The sequence below is a fragment of the Chelon labrosus genome (assembly GCF_963514085.1).
Source record: "Chelon labrosus genome assembly, chromosome: 21".
In the NCBI taxonomy this organism is placed as follows: domain Eukaryota; kingdom Metazoa; phylum Chordata; class Actinopteri; order Mugiliformes; family Mugilidae; genus Chelon; species Chelon labrosus.
This window is the reverse complement of record NC_140354.1, coordinates 10161224-10181378: the sequence shown is the minus strand read 5'-3', so window position 1 is coordinate 10181378 and position 20155 is coordinate 10161224. Positions and strand designations below refer to the sequence as shown.

Here is a 20155-nt window from a genome sequence, read left to right as displayed (position 1 = left end):
ATCAGGGAATACTGTTTCCATGAAAGGGCGTACATGGTGTGCAGCAATGCTTAGGTAGGTGGTATGTGTCATCCACATGGATGGCAGGACTCAAGGTTTCCCAGCAGAACATTGCCCCAAAGCATCACGCTGCCTCCGCTGGTCCTCCGGTCCAGTTCCAGTTCATTGCGGGCGCTTTCGGCGGTGGACAGGGGTCAGTATGATCACACCCTGACTGGTCTGCAGCTACACAGTCCCACATGCAACAAACATGATGGGTTGTGTATTCCGATACCTTTCTATCAGAACCAGCAATAACTCCTTCAGCTATTATGAGCTATCGTAGCGCATCTGTTGGATTGGACCACACGGGGAAGCCTTCGCTCCCCAAGTGCATCAATGAGCCTTGCCTGCCAATGATCTCTTCTCTGGTTCTCCTCCTTCCTTGGACCCTTTCTGATAGATAGGGACCATTGCATACCGGGAACACCCCGCAAGAGCTGTAGTTCTGGAGACGCTCTAACCCAGTTGTCTAGACATCACCATTTGACCCTTGTCAAAGTTGGTGGAATCCTTACGCTTGCCCATTTATCCTGGTTCACTTACTGATGTCTTGAAGATGAAGAGATAATCAGTGTCTTCCCCTGCCACTTCACCTGTCAGTAGTCATAATGTTATTCCTGATTGGTGTATGTTGTATAAGGTATATGAGTAATACTATGCCCTCAGGCACATTTGTGGCTCAGTCTTTTTTCTCTTTTGCAAAGCCAACCCTCAAATTTTGCATTCGAGGGTTGGCTTGACTCATTATCTGTTACCTCCAAACATATTACTTTTTTCATAAAGTCAATATCGCCACAAGGATGCCTCTGAAATCTGAAAGTTTATGAGAAACAATGCAACCCACTCAAACCCACACGCATCTGTCTCGCGGCAAACCATAAGCGCATTCATGCTGATTTAATTCATTTGGCAAGAACGCTCGATTCCTAATTGATAGATTTATGACTGTATTTCAGTGCGCTCAAGTGGCATTTTGGCTTTCATTCACAATTTTATTTCTCTTTACGAGGCGAAGAAAGAGATGATATGGACAATTTGGCTGCACTCTCTCGCACACAAACGACATAATGCACGGCTTGTCAACTGCAAAGATGAGAGTTATGATGCAGTCCCCTCCAGATGAAATGATCAAACTCCAGACAGCAAATAAACAAGGTCAGAAAACACTAATCCTCCCCTGTGGTGCATATTGCTATATTTGCCCCAAACGGAGCGGGGGTGGGGGGTGCCGGTGAAGACGATGAGACGCAGCACTCTCAGTTAGGAGTCAGAGGTGACAATCAATCTGTCATCATTTCCCTCCTCTCCCCTAAGACAGCATGAGGTGAGAATCCAGCCGGGGAAGTTTGACAGCGTGCACTTCAAACAAAGAGGCTTATGGAGGAGAGAGTTAGTGTGAACATGTGAAATTTATTCATATTTCCATGTTCAGGAAAGCAGCTCTTAGGCGAGCAGTGTGAATGAGTTCACCCTAACCAGCTTTTCATCTTTCAAACACCTTCTGGCACATCAACAGCCTGCACAATACCAGCGGAGAGCCTTTCTTATCACCACAGCACGTCATCACCTTGCTGGTTTCCATGACATTAAAACATACTTCCTTTCTAAAAATATGTGGGCCCCAGTTACAGGTAATTCAAGTCTACATTGCAGAACATGAATGAAAATCACTCATGAAGCACAGTGCACCACTGTACCAAATTAAAATGTAACAAAAATGGTGGAATCAGATGCTTTCACATCCTTCCTTAGAAAAAATTTAATATTTATACCATATACGTATCTTTATAAGAAAACGTGCCTGACATATAGACAAATGCAGGCTGAAATACAGGTCCCACGTTGTAGCCTGCAGCAGCATAACCAAACCAACATTTTTCGCGTTACACAATCAGCATATTCTAAATCTCAGAGTCAGATGTTAAAAAAAAAACAAAAAAAACAACAAAAAAAAAAAACAGAATAAGCTCATTCATCCAAACACAGAGCAGCTGAATTAAAATCAGGAACACATTTCCTCTGTGGGTGTGTTTCGCCTGCATTATTTAAATTGTTCAGATGGAGTAATTGATGTAATACCGTGTATAAAACAAAAACACAAAAAGCAGCACTCGCAAGGGCATCAGTGTGCATCAATTTTTGTAGAAATATTGTAGGTAAAATAAAGAGCCACTCCTGAGAAATACGAGAAGCGTTCACAATGAAAATATCGCAATAAATAAGAATTCAGAATTTTTGTTCATCAAAAGAAATGGTGAAATAGGACGTCTGAAATAAATTTAGAAATTAAAACCACTAAAAGCAGAGTGAGATGAAGGTTTGAGTCCAAAAAACGGTCAGATTAAGTTCAGTAAATTAAAAGATTTATTTCAAATGACAACTGAATTTAAACCGATTTGATCCAGTCAAGTAAGAAATCCAAATCAACCAAACCAACGCAGCGGTTTACTCAACAAGGCCTATTTAATCAAGATAACATTAGGCTACGTTAGAACAACATTTTGGATATGTTCAACGAACTTAAAATTTTAAGGCAGCCCTTTAACTCATACTTTTATGCTGAAACAGTACAATTTTACAGTGTATGTCCCGTTACGATGCTGCTGAGCACAATATTAAAATAACATAAGAAAAGCATCGCTTACAGTCATCACCAGTAAGACTGCGCAATCCAGAGATCTCTTGCGACATGCACAAAACATTTGTGACTTGATGGTTATATAGTATAGCGTTCGACCAGTTTCAACATATTTACAAGCCCCAACTTTACCACCGTGCAAACAGGTAGCATGTTTTGTTTTTTGTTTTTTTCACAAAATGAAGCATGCTTCTGTAATTCCCTTACTTCAGTGCCCCATCTTGTCATTATGGAAAATGGAAAATGCTTTTGCTGCTTTTGGTTGTGGTTCTGGAGCCGGGTTGGGGGCTAGCATCAGAATCTTGCAGTTCCTCTGCATGCTTTTGTTTCAAGCGCTAGCACAAGCTAGTTGTGCTGCTAGCTTTAATAAGCTTTACATAGCACAGGAGTCCATTCTATGTCGGACACTGAAAAACCGAACCATTACAAACCTGGATTGGATATGGATATGGATTCAAATTTTGCCTTGAAATTAACTTGTTATCCTAAAGGTGCACTTACTTTTGCAACTCACTGATATGTAATATTGGCTCATTTTTCTGGCTAAACAAACATACAAGTATAATATTTCAGTTTCTTCTGTTTGCTCGGGTTCTGTTTGTCTACTTTCGGGACTTGGGTGAAATTCAGCTGTTGTTTTGAGTCATTTTTGTGCAGAAATGTAGAAAATTCTGAGCGGCGCAAAAACTTTAAACATGAACTGTAACATAATTTAATTTATTTGCTATTATTTTGTCGTCTTCAATGGCTGGACACTGCTCCAGCTTAAAAAACTCATGCAAAGGAATGTCACCACAGAGAACTGGCTGCCAAATAATCTCAAAGTTGTAATTCATAAACAAAACTCAGCCTTGTTTCAGTAGCGCCTTCTGCTTTTGATTGCAGGGCCTAACCTCATTAATATCTGCTCAGTGTTTAATGTAACCTTCCATACCAGAAAGGTAAAAATGTGCACCCTTTAATTTGTTTACAGCGGGGAATCTGTTTCTGGTGGTAAATACGCAGACAGATGGATAGCCGGGTAAAAAGGGTGCGAGGTGTGAGTATGACTAAGAGCTGCCGTGCTGCAGTCCCTTACCGGGTGACGCTCGAACGGCACGCACACATACACAAACACACGGCGCAGCAGGAGCAGGAAGAGGGAGCACACATTTCAGAAAAACTGGCACACACTCTCTCTAACCCTCTGCCTCTCCCTCACTTTCCCTGCTGCCTTGTCTCCCCGCATCTTTGTCCTTGCACAGAAATAACAAAAAATATTATTCTGAGGCAGGGAAGGTCCCATGTGTCCATCCAATGCACACTCACACAGCGTTTCTTCTATTACAGCGCATGCCTTTTAGTTACATTTTATCTGAACCTTATCGTTCTCTTCTCATTATGATTGCACCTTTGGCTGACACCTCTATCCACAGTAGCAGTAACAAGGTTACTGGATAGTTTACAGCTTAAAGCAACTACTGCCAGTGTTTTATCTTTAGGCAAAAATATCTCAGTTACTAGTTCCGGCGTCTTACCTTTCTATATTTTCTTATTTTCTTTGTTATATCATGTGATTAACTGAACATCCTTTGGTTTTTGGACTATTGGTTGATGACCGGCAAATGCCTGTGACTCAGGATTGGTATCGGGAGATCAGACCCCAAACCAGGGTTCAAGCCAACCTAACCCCCTAACCCTAGTGATTTTTTTTAGGCCCACCATAAACCAAAACGACGTCCCTGTAGCGTTAAAACTTCTTCTTCTGTTTTAATGGCGGTTGGCCAGCGTCAAAGCTGCCAAAAAAAGAAGAAGAAGATGATGCGGAAGTACTTTATCCTGGAAAATGAAGTCAGCCGGTAAATTATGCAATGTGGATGTTTGGTGAGACGGAAGCAGGAGATCGTCGTTCAGTGCTACCAACTTGATTCGGCACCCACAGGAAAATCACAAAGCGGAATACGTGGAGCTCACTCAGGCAAAGGCTGTACCGAAACGACTACCACAAACACTGAATGCTGCGTTTAAGAGAAGAGAAAGGCTTCAAGGAGAAGAGAAAAATATTACAGCGAATGTTACGAAGTTTATGATGGTGGACGACCAGCACATTTCTGTAGAGAACGCAGGTTTTCGCTTGTTGGAGATTCTGCAGCCAAGATACGAGCTACCCTCTGGACATTAACTTTAACAGCACTATTTATTTGACTTAATATAATCAGTTTTGCTTATTTAGTCACGATTTAGCAGATCGGAACTCGGATCTGTCAATACTGAATATTAAAAGATCGGTATCGGATCAGGTTGTACCTCATCGGGACCCTAGCGTGATTCAGAAGAGGTCCGCTCTGGGGTTTGAAGCTCTTCCTTGCTTCCCAGCTAATCCCAATGCGTTCCACTTCCCCCTTTAAATAAGACTATTGCCACCTGCTGGTACGGAGAGATACTTCCTCCCACGCATTCGCGGAACGTACACTCTCGTTGTCTACAGGCTGCAAGGTCTGTGGTCAATTCAGATGCAACTTTTTGGCGTAGACATGGGCAACGTGAGGTGATGCTGCAGTCCGCCTTCATCGCAGTAATTCTTTGCAGATGGTTTATTAATTATGAAAAAAAAAATGTCAGGAATTTAACTGAGAGATTGTACAACACTGAAAATATCTGATAGCTGCAGTCATAAAAGATCCATGGTACATCAGTACTGGAGAAAAATACTTTTGAATGCCAATAATTTCTGCAGAAGTTTGCAAACCTCAAACTTATCCAACAAACACATTTTTCTCATTCCACCATTGTAAATGTGTAGACAATATTGGTTCATATGTAATGGTCTTTCCCAAAGTCTACAAAAGGTTATGCGTCCATAAGAGGCCTTGGAGAGGAGCACCGAATATAAAGTAGTTCTTTTTTGATTTTTGCCTGTGTACCTTCAGACGTCATACCCGAGGACTACTCCACTCCCGCATGCACGGGCTACAGAGACTCTGCAAGACCCTGCAAGTTCCAAATCCTCCTGAGTGTACATTGTGCTCAACTTATTTGGGTCAAGACTGATGTCTCTGACTTAAACCATCCCCGAAATAGCCGTGGGTGTAATCACCGCAGAATTCATTAAGCACAGCTGGAGTGGTGAGACACATAGAGGTGAGCGCTTCTATATATAAATTCCCCTGGGGAGAGCCTCTCCATCCGGAATAGACAGCTGACTGTTGCGGACGCCACACAAACACACACCTGCTTTGTTGAGTTCGAGATTAAGACACTAAACATGTTATACAGTACGTCGTCACGGAAAGGAAGATCAGACGTATTTATCTGTGGATTCATGTTGTGTGGTCAGTGTTGTAAGTGGGGGCCTTTGGGTCCTTTCGGTTGAGGGGAGGGAGCCTCTGTGGATCATCCCACAGACACTTGATCAGTTTGGGATCTAGTGAATTTGGAGGCCAGGTCAACATCTTGTTCTTCATGTTTTTTGAGTTGCATCCTGCTGAGGATGGCTGCTGCCATCAAGGAGTGCCATTGCTATGGGGTGGGGGTGCCTGGTCTGGTCTAGGTGGGTCATACCTAAGTAACATCCACATGAATACCAGGTCCAAAAGTTTCCTAGCAAAACACTGCATTGTCACACGATGGTCAATGTTATTCACTTCTCCTGTTAGTTAACCCTAACCCTGACCACACAGTGGAGAAAAGTACCCAGAAGTTACCGATGCTTAAGCACGACAGGATGTTTGCTGCAACCGATATCTCTTCTGTTGCTATTCTTGGTGCTATTCTGTAAACAACAAATATGAAATCACAGGGCTGCCACTGCTCCTGCCACTTTCTGTTGGTGTTCATGCAAACAGCACAGAGGAAAGCAGCCACACAAGGGCGGAATCACACATATCCTTCCACCAAACCCTTCTACAAAGCATCTCCTGCCCTCCCGTCGAACGCTCAGCCATCCTAGGCATGTCCAACTGCTCTTTTGCCTTTGTTTGTTAAAACAGAGATTACGAGGGAACAGCTTGTGTCATCTCATTTACAATGCATTGTGTCTCAGCGAAAACACACAGGCAGCTTCCCGACAATTAACTACCCACTCGGAGCTGAGTAATGCCGCTGAGCCTCCAAAAAGACCCCTTTTTAATGTCACCAGATGACACTGTGTTATGCAAGCAAAACATGTGTGACTTGATCTGCTGAGACAGTCTGTTCAAATGAAAATATTGCGCTCGGTGGTGGTCACTGCCGCACCAAGTCTGTCACGGATAGGACATGGGGTGGTGTTTTCCCCGCTTTTTTTTTTTTTTTTTGCGCCGCAGGGTGCGATCACCGAGCGGTGCTGGTCTGGGAATTCATTGCTTCATTCATATCTTGATTTGCGCCGTGTTATGAGATCACAAATGATCCGACCAGACAGGCTCGCAAATGCATTGTCACAGCAATTAAGGCCCCTTCTTTATCCGTGCGAGTGGAAGCTGAGGCGAAGATGCCAAGCTCCCGTGTTGAATCATCATTTAAGGATGGAGAAGTGGCGTTTCATGTTGTCTTTTTTTTTATTTATTTTTTTTGAAGGGAAGCGCTTGCCTGGGGTGTGCTGGATGGCAGTTATATGGCACATCGGAGACAGGAGTGTGGGCCAAGCACTGTTACCATGGTAACCTTGGCACACCATGCTAGCATATGTGGCCAGAGTTTACAGTAGGTGTTTTGGAGATAAAGGAAAAGGGACTTAGAATTTATTCTGTCAGTCGAAAACAATTTTGTGAAAGCTGACGCCGGCAGAATGGTTGTCTGGTAGCCGCTTATTGCAAACACTTACTTTACCTTCAAAGACGTCCTATATACACTACACATAATAATAGAAATGCATGTGGAGGTTCTAGTACAACTGACACATAAGGGTTACTACCTCTGGTGCATCACCTCAGAACAAATACTCCTAAAGAAAACGTCCAAAGCAGGCACAATAAAATAAGATAAGCAGACTTTAGTACTAAAAGGAGTAGCAATGCAACAAAGCTACATTAGCATAGCATAACAACTATTATTTTATCATGCTATTTTCCTAAAATTAAAGAAATCAAAGCTCTAAAAATACATTTATCCAGAGTCTGATCCATTCTTGGACCGTCAAGGCAGCAAGCCATCGAGCAGCCTTCACGCTGTCAGAATCACTAAATGATATTTATACTAGGGCTGCCAAAGTTAACGAGCTAATGGTGCAAAAATCCAAATTTAATTTTTTCGACACGTTATTATGACCTCGGCCTGCGCTGTAGTCAGGAAAATGGAAAATCAGGAAGAGTTAGGGTTAGGGTTAGGTGGTCAAAGCAGCAAAAAAACATTGTGGAAAGCAAGCAGAATCTGAAGTGCAGTTGTGGTAAATACTTTTACCCCGCAGGGGGCAGCGATGCGTCTTGTAGCATCAAAACTGCCAAGAATTCCAAAACAAAGAAGAGAAAGCAAGCAGAAATGATCAAGAAACAGGTCTTTTGAACGGCAGGCACATTTGTCCACTCCCACAAAAAAAGCGTGCATTACTAAGGAAACCATGCAATTTAATCGCGATTCAATATATTCATCTATTGACAACCCTGATTTTTGTATTGTAAATTGTTCCCAATAGTCTATTCTCCTATACTCCTCCTGTTTGTGCCAAGCAGCACAAGTGAAAATTTCTTTCCATAGATTAAGTAGATGTTCTGAAGTCTCTATGAGAGCCTAGGCCCTTCGCCATGTTCTTCTGTCTAGCCGTCTTCTGTCTCCACTCCAGTGCCGACAGGAGTAATGAAAGGTTGCATTAATACAACGTTACAATGGAAATCATGTGATCAATCGTGATTAAATACTTTTGTGTTTTTTGAAATCATACAATATCTAATAAATTGTTCTCATTAGTTTATTCTCTTCATTCCACAGCTCCCCTCTTGTGCTGCTTCCAGTCACCCTAAGACACTTTGACCCTTTTGCCTGTTCTTCTGTCGAGCCGACATAATATTTTTAAATCAGATTTTATTTTATTTTTATGTATTTTTGTCATTTTCATTATTAATATCGTGCCTTCTGCTGGACACGATGTGTGTGGTGCAGCTGTTGATGCAGTGTCTGGATCTGGATCTGTTGAATTTGTGTTAATTGGGTTTTTATGGCGTTACTTCCATCATACTTTCGCATTTGGCTACATGAGATGAATGTGTGTGCTGCGGCGTTTCGTTATACTGCCTTCCTGTGTATTGTTGATTGCTTCTACGGCCGTGGCTTCATAATGATGGTGTTATGAGGTGGGTTAATTAAGGCTGAACTTCACTGAAGGCCGAGGTGAGAAATGCATGGCCTGCCACTGGTAAATACAGTTCTTGCTCATGCACGCTGTACTGTAACCCCAGCCGACCTGTTTAATCTGACAAATAGCTCACAGTCAAAAACCAAGTGGGCATAAAACAACGGGGTTTAGAGCTAATCGGCAGGGAGAGTGAAGGGCTTAGAGCCTTATAAGGGAGAAAAGGCATTGCTTTTAATGCCGTTTGTAGATTGAGATCCATTTTTCCTTGTAAAAAAAAGGAATGGAACTTTCTCTTTTGTACACAATCACATGCCGTCTATCACCATGACCCAGTAATACAAGGTCAAGCATGATAGGATAAAAAAAAATAAAAATAACAGATCAGTAAAATAGAACTCATTACTTAGTTTGTGTTGTTCCAAGTCAAGTAAATGGCAAGAAAGATAACAAACTTACAAAATAACAACTTATTAAAAAAGACAATGAAAGTCGAGTAGAGCTGACCTGAATTTTACAGCTGGACACTAAAGTCCATTAGTGATCTTGTAACATAGAGTAGTTGAACAGTTTTAGATTATATTATGTTTACATACACTGGTCAGCCACAGCATTAAAACCACTGACAGGAGAAGTAAATAAAATTGACCATCTTGTGACAAGTCAGTGTTCTGCTGGGAAACTTTTGGGCCTGGCATTCGTGTGGATGTTACTTAGACATGTAGCACCCACATAGACCAGACCAGAGACCCCCACCCCATAGCAATGACACAGAGGATGATCCACAGAGGCCCCTCCCCTCAACCCATTGGACCCAAAGGCCCCCCCACTAACATTCTGTTGCCAAACACCACAGGGTACCCTCAGAAGGCCCATGTCCATTCTCTGATGAGTCACAACTGTGTGTAGGCAGCATAAAGATAACCTAAAAGAACAGAACCAAACCGAAACTTGAAGTAGTTAGAGAGAAGAGAAGCAGAGAGGAACTGACTAGGAAGGCAGGATCTGTGTAACCTAAACATACGGGGCGCCACATGTGCTCCAGATCACACCAATCAGCCAGCTGCAGATCCGACAAGCACAGGTATAGCCCAATGGAGACCACAAGGGAGACCTACACAATATTAGGAAGGTGGTCATAATGTTATGACTGATGGGTGTATATTTCAGTCCTGTTTCATCAGGAAGATTCAGTCTAATTATTTTGTGGACTGTCTTCTCCGGGGGAGTCTATTTGTCAGATATTTGACAGGATAACGAGTTAAAATTTGGAGAAAGGCGTCGATCTCTCTAATGATCCATATGTTTTCGTAGTGCGAATTTGAGCGCATTTCCTCGTATGGCGATTTTCTTCACGCCAACGGACCTCAAGCGGTGATTTGATTTAGGCACGCTAGCTGACTATTCATGTTTAAGCAGAACTGTCTCACTCCAGGCTTCTCCTGCACTAGTTAGAGAACGTAGCTGTAAATCTCCAAAACGTGTCGTTCTCTTTGATATGAGGTTATCTCTGAAAGCAGACGCAAGATTTTATGTCACCGATATCAATCTTGTTTACGTTCACTCTCCCTACAGTCATATTAGAGGTGTTCCAAATCACTGTCTTAATTCAAATCGAACATCTCCTGCAGCTGTAGCACATTAAAGGCATCATCACACTCATGCAACTGTCCAATTACAACTGAGCTAAAACAAGGTCTGGATTATGTTCCTTCTCATTCCCAGTCCTCTCTCCTCCTCCTCCTCGTCACCGTCTTTTTATATTTCAGAGTGTTTAATGAGAGTTCTTGGTCTAGCACCCTGGCTGTGCTGATCCTCTTATGCTGACACAGAACAAAGTCTTGCGTCGCCCAGAGTTTAGGGGTGTCAGATGTGTTGATGACCCCTAGTGTCTTCTTGGGCTATGATCTCGGAGTAAACTGTGCTTGTCGGATCTGCAGCTGGCTGATTGGTGTGATCTGGAGCACATGTGGCGCCCCGTATGTTTAGGTTACACAGGTCCTGCCTTCCTAGTCAGTTCCTCTCTGCTCCTCTCCCTAGCTGCTTCAAGTTTCGGTTTGGTTCTGTTCTTTTAGGTTATCTTTATGCTTCCTACACTGTTTACCCGCCAGACTTTACTGACTTCTACACTTCATATGCTGACCCTTTATGTCATATGACCCTTTGTGTCTAAGGATCTGTTCAGACCTTGCATTAATATCTGACCGCAAGTGACCAGATTTAAATATGTGTGTTCAGACCTGGCATTAACATGCGTCTCCAGATCTGATCTCAGTTTCGCGCTCTGTGTGCAAATAAACCTGAACATCATCTGGAGTGCAGTAGAATATTATACTAGCGGCTGTCTCTAATGGATCTCTACCACTGCTCCAGAACCGGGAACAGCGCTATTTTAAGTGCCGTGTGTGTCTGAATGAATGAGGCACAACTGCAGACACATGCGATCCAGACCACCTCCAAATGGTGATCAGAGATCGGATCTCCCAAACACAATCTCAGTGCGTCCTGGGGGTTGTTCACACCTTTCTCTTACGCTGGCCACTTGCGATCGGATGACCCAGATTGGCTCATACTTCTGTTGAGGCCACTCTGGTCGGGTCACGACCACTGGCACACAGATCACAAAGCCTCATCTGCAAGGTCTGGTCAGGTTATACAATTCAATTTGACGAGCTTCCAGTTCATCAAAGAAGAATATTTCTTGACGCCGTATGAAACTTCAGTGGCCTTTGAAGCACACAAGCACTACTGAGAAAAATATTCAAAATGTAATATCTTAATCTAAAATAAAAACAGAAAAAAAAGTGCTGTTTCTGGTTTGTAGATACGTAAACAAATGAAACCAGAATATGAGAATTTTGGATGCGAGGAGAAATTGCTATAAATACCACACTGGTCTTTAAATGGCCACTATGCCATTGCTACAATCAGCTGAATATACAGTACTCAAGACTGAACAAGACCAGAGGGGCTGTAATCACCAAGAGCGGATGCAATCTGATAACATAAAACACACAAACAACACTGTCGGAAGAGCTGTTACCATGATAACAAAATGGAAATGGCCCACTGGGTTGCTACAGTAGTCAAGCAAGGACTGGCGAGAAAGGCAAGGGAGACAAACAGAGGGAAAGTGAAGGAAGGAGGGAGGGAGGGAGGGAGGGAGGGAGCAACAGAGAGACCCAGTCTTCAAAATAGGAAAGGGACATTTTTTTGAATATGAGGCAGAGACAGGCCAGAGCAGAATTACACATACATGTAATTATCCCAACCAGCTAAGCTTTCACTCTTGGTGTAATTAATGCCACTGAGCTGAGAGAGGGTTTAAAATTGCTGGCATATTAAAGAGGGTTTCAGTGATTTCTCCACATTCAACCATTTTAATTAGTCCCAAGCAGATACTTTGGCAGCGATGATAACTTTGAAGAGATATCGGAAATAATGTTTGAAGCTGAACCTGAAAGGACTGCTGCTGGATTTTGACGTCAATCGGGAAATTATTTCAGCTATTTCATTTGGAAAATATTAGATATTTCAGAAATTTGAAGGAAAAATTCTAGTACATACGATACCAAACACAACCCTCTAGCACACAGCCATTGCAGAGAGCCTCCAACTTGCCAAAAGCAGACCATGCCAGACAGCCAACAAGGCAGACAATATATCCCGCAGCATGGACCTCTGAAGTTATTGTGGTGAATATTTTGGACAGTATTTGTCACTGTGTTAGATTGTTGCAGTAATAATAGCACACATTTGCAGCATTTGGCCCATCAGTCCCATGTTGAAGAGGTTTAAAAAGTTAAAAAATATCCCTTTGAGGGGCATATAGAAGAAGTATGAAGTGTGATTAATTTGCGATTAATCACGCATTAACTTTGAAAACCATGCGATTAATCGGGATTAAATATAATCGCGATTAATAAATCTATACTACCTATATAACGTAAACTTTTAAATTAACTTCCAATACTCAACTATTACAGAACCCACATTAGACTGAGCAGGAGAGCAAACATGCAAAACAAGAAAACAGAAACTGTGAAAAGCAACAAGGCTGAGATTGGTTTAGTAAAACATCCAGAGCAAGACTTAAATCATTAACATATCCAGGCCATCTTTACACACAAAGCAGAGTGAGGCAGGAGGATTCTTCAGATCTCAACAGTGTCACTTGTTAGGGAACAGCTCTCTCTATAAGGTGTTTATTGTTTGGGGCTCCCCATCAGGAGTTGCACAGCTCTCACGCTCATGTTCCAGCACCCCCACACTTCTGCTTCTTGGTGGTTAATGAGGTTCACTGCTATGATCTGAGCATGGGAAGCGATCAGCTCCACACCCACGCTGCCATTAGGGTTCTGCAGCGATCTCGTTGGAGGCATATCAGCCTTCGTCATGCTAACTGACACATGCATGATGCCGCCCACAGGGACAACAAATGTTCGGCGGAGCGGTGGGGCAACCTACACAGAGCACCTTCGTCAGCGCATGCGGTGAGGATTTCATCATTATCGCTTGATGAGAAGTAAATATTCGCTGGATTGGAGATGAGAGTAGGCTGCAAATATATTTGAAACTCAACAGAAAGTGGGTTGTCTACAGTTGTGGAGACGTCACCATAGAAGCAAAGGACCACAAATAACATGATGGTTATATACGTCAGCATGACAAAGCAGGAGATTTGTAAGAACTGAGTAGCCAGCGGGAAGGAATGATTGTCAGGAGTCGCTCCATTGGGAGTTGATTATGCCCCGGAAGAGACCTGCTTTTTACACTGACAGTGGCTTAAATTTTCATTATTCATCTGAAATAGTACTGTTTAAACATCAGTAAAGTTTCCTATCAGGCATAACATTATGACCTAATACTGTGTAGGTCTCCCTTGTGCCTCCGAAACTGTTGTGACTCATCAGAGAATGGACATGGGCCTTCTGAGGGTGTCCTGTAGAGTAAGGCAACATAATGTTGTTAGTGGGGGCCTTTGGGTCCTTTGGCCTTGGGTCCTTGTGCTGTTTTTCATGTTTTTTGAGTTGTTAAAGATGCAGTTGCAATGTGAGACATAGTGCACATTTATAGTGGAGAAGCCCAGGTTTATCCATATGCCGAAAACCTTCAATCCCAAGCTACCAAGCTGCAAGTATTTTGGCGAAGCTGCCTTGCCTCGGCTGTACAACTGTACACCTGAAAAGATTGCTAAAGGGCTTGAGGGGGTTCTGTAGACCTATTGGGTAAAATTTTCTAGTCCTAACATTTAACCCCAAGGGGCCACAGTATTAGATGTAGCAGACTTAAGTCAATCTAAATTTCTGCACCCTAGACAATGGGAGACATCCCTACCCAGATGTTTTGCCGCATATTAGCAGTCAATTAGCAAGCAGACATGATATCCACTCACTTTCTGCTACGAATAGAGAAGCTGCATGCCTTATCTTTGCCAAAACTCTGCTGCAAGATGCCAACATCTGTAAAAGTCCTCATCTCTTCACCCTCACACTACCACCCATGCGTTTGCCAATCCTCCTGTGTCTATTTAGCCTCGCGCTAATGCCTCCTCCTTAGCTTCTCTCCGCCACCGGCGCTCCCTCCATCTCCATCCGTCCCCGTGTCCAGACGTGGCGCTCTCCTCTCATCGAGGGGGTACTCAGCTCCACAGATGGCACAGACGCTCAACTTCAAAAGGCTCGGGAGCGGGGAAGGGGGAGGAAAGGGGGAGAGCAGGGCATGCACCGTGGCGGCAACGCCCAAGACACACTCACTCACTCTCACATCGCTGGTTTCAATTAGGTGATCTGATGTTGGAAAAGCTCAGCAAACAGGCGTCACTGCTTAACACTGTGGCATTTAGGTAGCGCCCTTATTTATGTTGGAAAATAAGTGAGTGCTGTTGGAAAATAAATGCATTAATCCCAATTTTAATACTGGGGGTAAAGATAATGAGATAAGATCCCTAAGGGTTAAATGAAATAAAGGTGGAACGCGTCTTGTAGAATTCCTGAGGTGGCTGGATATAAATTAAATTACAGTGAAGTAAATATGAGGCTGTGAACCAAAACGCAATCCGTATTTTCTTATTTACGACGTGATTCATTCCCCTGTAGTTCTATAAAATGAGTTCTGCATCCCTAGCCAAGGAGAACCGCACGTCACCTCTGCTACATTTTACAATAAAAAGGTAAGACTATTCACCGCACCGGGAACTGCAGGGGCTTTGTCCTCCACCCACACAGATCCCTTCTGCAACAAAGACGTTTCCTCAGCTGTGGCCCTGCTCTGATGGCACTCCGGTATTGTTACGCGATAGAGAAGCCAAATGTACCGGCGGCGAGGAGAGCCTCGCGCATGTAACACTGTCACCTTTGGCAGCACAAGGTAGATAAGAAGAATGTCTCCAAATGTATTACTACCTCAGAAAGGTAGCTCCGTAGAGGCTCAGTTGTAGAGGTATGTGAATGAATATGCATTCACAGAAGGGAATATACAGAATGACATGATTTAGAGCTTCAGCAATAAATATCTGAACTTAAATCTCTCAGAACTACCATGTCCCTGGTCTATGCAGAGTTCATCAACAATTACTAAATCTATTAAGCATCTATCCAATGGAGGAATGACTGGGAATCATCTCAGTATTTAGTTCTCAATAAAGCAAGTCACATGCAAAGAGTACAAGAACAATGTCTTTCTACGTCCAAGAACATGCATCTGTCAGACCACGAATTTGCAATCCACTGACACAACAACAACAAGCAGACAGCTCAGTCTGCAAAAAAATGTGCTGCAATAGCAAGTACTCAAGACAACGGCAAACACGGAAGCGCACTGCGAGCAGCACAAATGACAAGGGAAACCTTTCCTTGGGACTTAAAAAAGTTACGAAAGGACTGGGGATTAAGATTTTTTGTCAATCTGCGAAAGAACTGCGTACATCATCACATTATTTGAGTTGACAAGCTAATGAAAAGCAAAAGTCTTCATGGGATCTAACAAAAAAAAATGTTTTATTTTCAACACCATTGACGGACAGCAAACATTAACGGCTCCAAAAGTCATAAAACTTTGAATAACAATCACGTCCCAGTCAGTAACTTCTGTGCAAAGTAACCAACACAGGAGCGGTTAAAAAATTATTCCCAGGGCAGAACAGGAAAAGCAATTTTCTGTAATCACTACAAACACCAGCTTGTAGATTACCATCTTCTCAATGCACAGCAGCCTGGGCCATCTTGGTCACTGAGCGTATGTAAAGGCGGACAATGCGTCGCCACTTCCTCACACTGTACATAAGTGAACCCACAATATGGCAGAAGTCGGCGCTGCCATGTTGCATTGCAGTCGTCATTTGAAACAAGAGATTGAACTATAGCGACCAGGGAGTGGAGGCACCAGATTCAATTCAGTATTCTACATATTACAGCCTTAACTGTCCTTTATTTTGTGTACGAGCACCTTGATCTGACCTTTATTTGACTTAAACCATCTTCATTAACGGCCCTCTCTACTTTGTCTCCATTTCTCCCTACCCTTTTCCTTTGCCACAGCATACAACATCTAGGCAGAAATCTAACGCTCGCAAAGACAGAAGCCGCGGGGTGTTGATTTCGGGAAATGTGTTGCACCCTGACTGAGCGTGTCTCAAAGTGCAAGGTCAAATTAGAGAAAGGTGGCGAGAGTTCCTTCAAATGAACAAATATCCGAAAGTAGTTCGGTATTAACTCGCTGGGACTTCTCACAGGGACGACTTTCACGCCGAGCCTGTGGGTGGTGTTGCCCTGCTGCCACACCAGTTAACAGCTCGACCACTGATTGCTTTGTGAACAGCTGCCGATAGTTGTCTGTGTTAAGTAAGAACTAAAGAGCTGATATCAAGGAGACACTGAGGGAAATCCGGCTCTAATCTTCTTGTCTCGAGCCATAGCTTCAGGGGAGTGCAGGGGGCTGATTCACAGTCAATACCCATGGCTCCTGAACTCCTTTTGTGGTATGTTATCTTGACGGTAGATGCTGAGTACTTAATTTGTGTTAATCGCCTTTAACTTTGAGACTTTAATCTGGTAGTTTTTACTGGCCTCTTTTACAGGGTTTCCTGGATTTCTTTGCTGTTTGATAGCAATGTTGGTTTGCCAGCTATAAAAGGTAATGACCCTTAATCACCGCATCATACCTCTGTATCTGTTGCTGATTTAGCTTAACTGTTTTACAGATTATGGGTATCCATATAAAGCCGACTCGTATAACCTAGGGGATGACGGGCCGTATGATATTTTGACTACCCCATCCTTCGTTGAGAATAACTGTCAGTCTTCTAATAACCAACTGACTGGCTTTTTGTACACAACTTTTGACAAACAGTGAGCTACAGAAGAGCAGGATTTGCTTCCAAAACCTACTGGACACCCGTGCTCCCATGGTGGAGCAACTTGTCAATGGCAAGTCCAGAGATTGGGGGCGAGAAAACCTTGACCAACCTCTCATGTTTCCTCTAAGCCCCAGCTACCACCTTGGAGATCCGGTAAAGCCTGAGTCGGGCACTATCCAACGTCCTACACCTCCAAGCACCCACGGTGCTACTGATTATTCTAGTCAAACTGGATACTATGAGCCTACCCCATCCTCCACCTCTGCAGCTACAACATCTCCTCACTTTGAGTCTTGGCAGTCTGAAGCAATTATCGGTGGTTATGGGGTAGGTGGCTCGGGTCCTAGCTCCCTAAGCCAGGACTTCAGCACTAGTGCAGAAAGAGGTGACTCAAGTAACCTTCCATATGAGTACGTCTTTCACTATCCTTCTGAGAATAGAGGGCTGCCTCATCGTTATGACTCGGCCTCCAACACAGCAGAAGGCCATGCCAATTACATGAGTGGAGGGTCTTTATTAGGATATGTCTCCACGCCAGAGAAACCCTCATTTACAAGTAATACTGAAGCCAAGCCTGTCTGTCCGTCTTGGATGGAGCTTGTTCCCTCGTCTAGCTTCTCTAGAAATGTAAACATTGATAAAATTGAACAAAAGCCACAAAACCCAGTGGTCAGAACGCAGAGGGTCCAGGTTCCCCAGAGAGACAGTCAATTCCTCTTACTTCAAAGTATATAGTCCAGTCCAGAAATTTCTACACCAGAAAAGGGTGTCTTCTAACCAAAACCAGTTATCCCCAGAATATCCTGTAAGCTTAAAGGGGGCCAAAATGTTCAGAGCAGTCAAAGGGCATGCACAGAGTCAATCTGCAGAGGCAAAGGTATAAAGAACCTTAAAAGGAATGGACAATACTTAAGTGCTTGTTAGAATGAAATCCCTAATAGTCCTTCGGTGCAAATAACGAGGACATTGTTGGACTTTTCTAATATCTTGAAAGAATATTCCCTGCAAAGACCGTGCCCTTTTAAATCTTTAGTTTGCTGTGCAGGCTCTTGATTTCCGACATCTCTTTACACTTGATTACAAACTCTTCAGCGTCGCTTTCGCCCGAGTGGATCGAGCGTTTATAAAAATGAGCATGAGCACGGAAAGCTTGGAGCTGTGAATGCTGAGCGGTGATGAACTGAGAGAGACTTCCCGATCCCTCCTGTCAGACAGACAGCTGTGATGTCAGTGTACAGTGACGTCTTCATCTCAACACAGCAACTGGGAAGCATTCACACATACAGGTGATTTACCTTGGCACTGAAATCCTTGTTTCCCAAATCCCCTGCAACAAAAAAAAACCAAAAACAAAACAGATTTTAATGCCACTGGTTTATAATGACAGCTTAGAGGCTTCAGTTCAATATATTTTGCAACCTAAAAGCATTAAGAAACACATAATTCTATAAAAAGCATTAATTGGGGTTGTCTACAAACTTGATCACACCTATGCTGTTAAGATAAGCATTAAACTCCAAAAGCATTGCGCATAGTAATGAATGGAGTATAGTTTTTGATTGCACAACATGGGTACATGGGTCAAACTTACCATATAAAGTCGGTGCAGTGGCTGCAGAACGTCGGCTGCTTGAAAAACCTTGCAGTAAACTTGTGGTTTTTCACTTCGTGAACATTTTTCTGTCGCAAAGCCCCCTTGCGAGCGAATCGGTTCCCGACCCCGGCAGAGTCATTATAATGTAAAAGATGATCAGCCATAATGGGGAAGAAAAATAAATCAGAATTCTTTTTTTTTTTTTTTTTTTTTTTTTATTGTGAGGTCCTTGTCTCTCCGCTGCCCGTGACAGGCGGTGGCGCTTGTTTATTTGTTTCTTTTGTGGCTGGCTCTTGACGGACCGCACACCTCCCCTCTGCCTGGACCACAGCTGAGCGCTTCTTTTTCATTCAAAGTGACGTCAGAGAAGAGCGCCTTCACGGACCCTGGGAATATTTAACTTTGATTCTTTTTTTTAATTATTTTTTTAGCTCACGATTTCACCAGAGCAGCTTTGGCTTTTCGCAAACGCCGTTCCGCCAAGCTCCTGTATGAACTAGAGTTGTCGCGTTTTATGAGGTATTGTTTTAAATGAGTTCAAATGATACAGTTTGAAAAGAGGCAGCCCTTCCCGGTGCTGATAGACATCAAAATTGAAATTCAATTAACCTCCTAATAATAGATCAGTGAATAATGACAGTTTCAGTCACGATTATCTGATGATGTTGTGAGCTGCAAACTTTTAATAGGCTATAGTTTGGAAACACATCCATGAGATTCAATGACATTTTCAGTCAACAAATTAAATATACAATCTTTGCAACTACTAGGCCTACTTCTTCTACTACTGGTAGTAGTTGCAAACACAACACAATAGTATTCAATAGTACAACAAAACCACAGCCTCCAAAATGTCAGTAGTTGAATAAACTGCTCTCTCTCTCTCTCTCTCTCACACACACACACATAAATGTTTTTGTAATTGAGCGTATAGTTTGTGTTTTATGAGTCATTGTTTTCAAAGTTTGAAATTCGTCTAAATTATGTCATTTGTAATGGCTCAAGCCTTCCGGGTGCTGATGAGACGATGAGACGTTTAAATTCAATTATGCCACTGATTGTGAAGGATGAAAATAGAAATGTCGTATATCCGCGAAATGAACTTTATTGACAGTAGTTTAATTGCCTGTTTAGCTGCAAACTCAAAAACAGGCTACTGTTTGGAGACAGTGTTTCATTGACTGGATCAGTTAATGAAAGATACAGTTTTTGTACCTATAGGTTGTAATTTCACTGACTAGTGTTCATTGCAATTGCACACAAACACTGCAAAAACCACAA

General features: G+C 42.8%; 1 protein-coding gene across 1 annotated transcript in view; it reads right to left on the bottom strand.

Moving 5' to 3' along the window:
* The window catches only part of prkcab (protein kinase C, alpha, b), a gene marked incomplete at its 5' end in the record, with an annotated part of 90702 nt that extends 71664 nt beyond the window's left edge, over window positions 1–19038 (bottom strand). Inside the window, 2 exons of the mRNA XM_084569921.1 lie at window positions 18576–18607; window positions 18872–19038. Coding sequence (XP_084426047.1) covers window positions 18576–18607; window positions 18872–19038 — 199 coding nt within the window. The remainder of the gene's footprint in view (window positions 1–18575; window positions 18608–18871) is intronic.
* Window positions 19039–20155: the final 1117 nt, after the last annotated feature.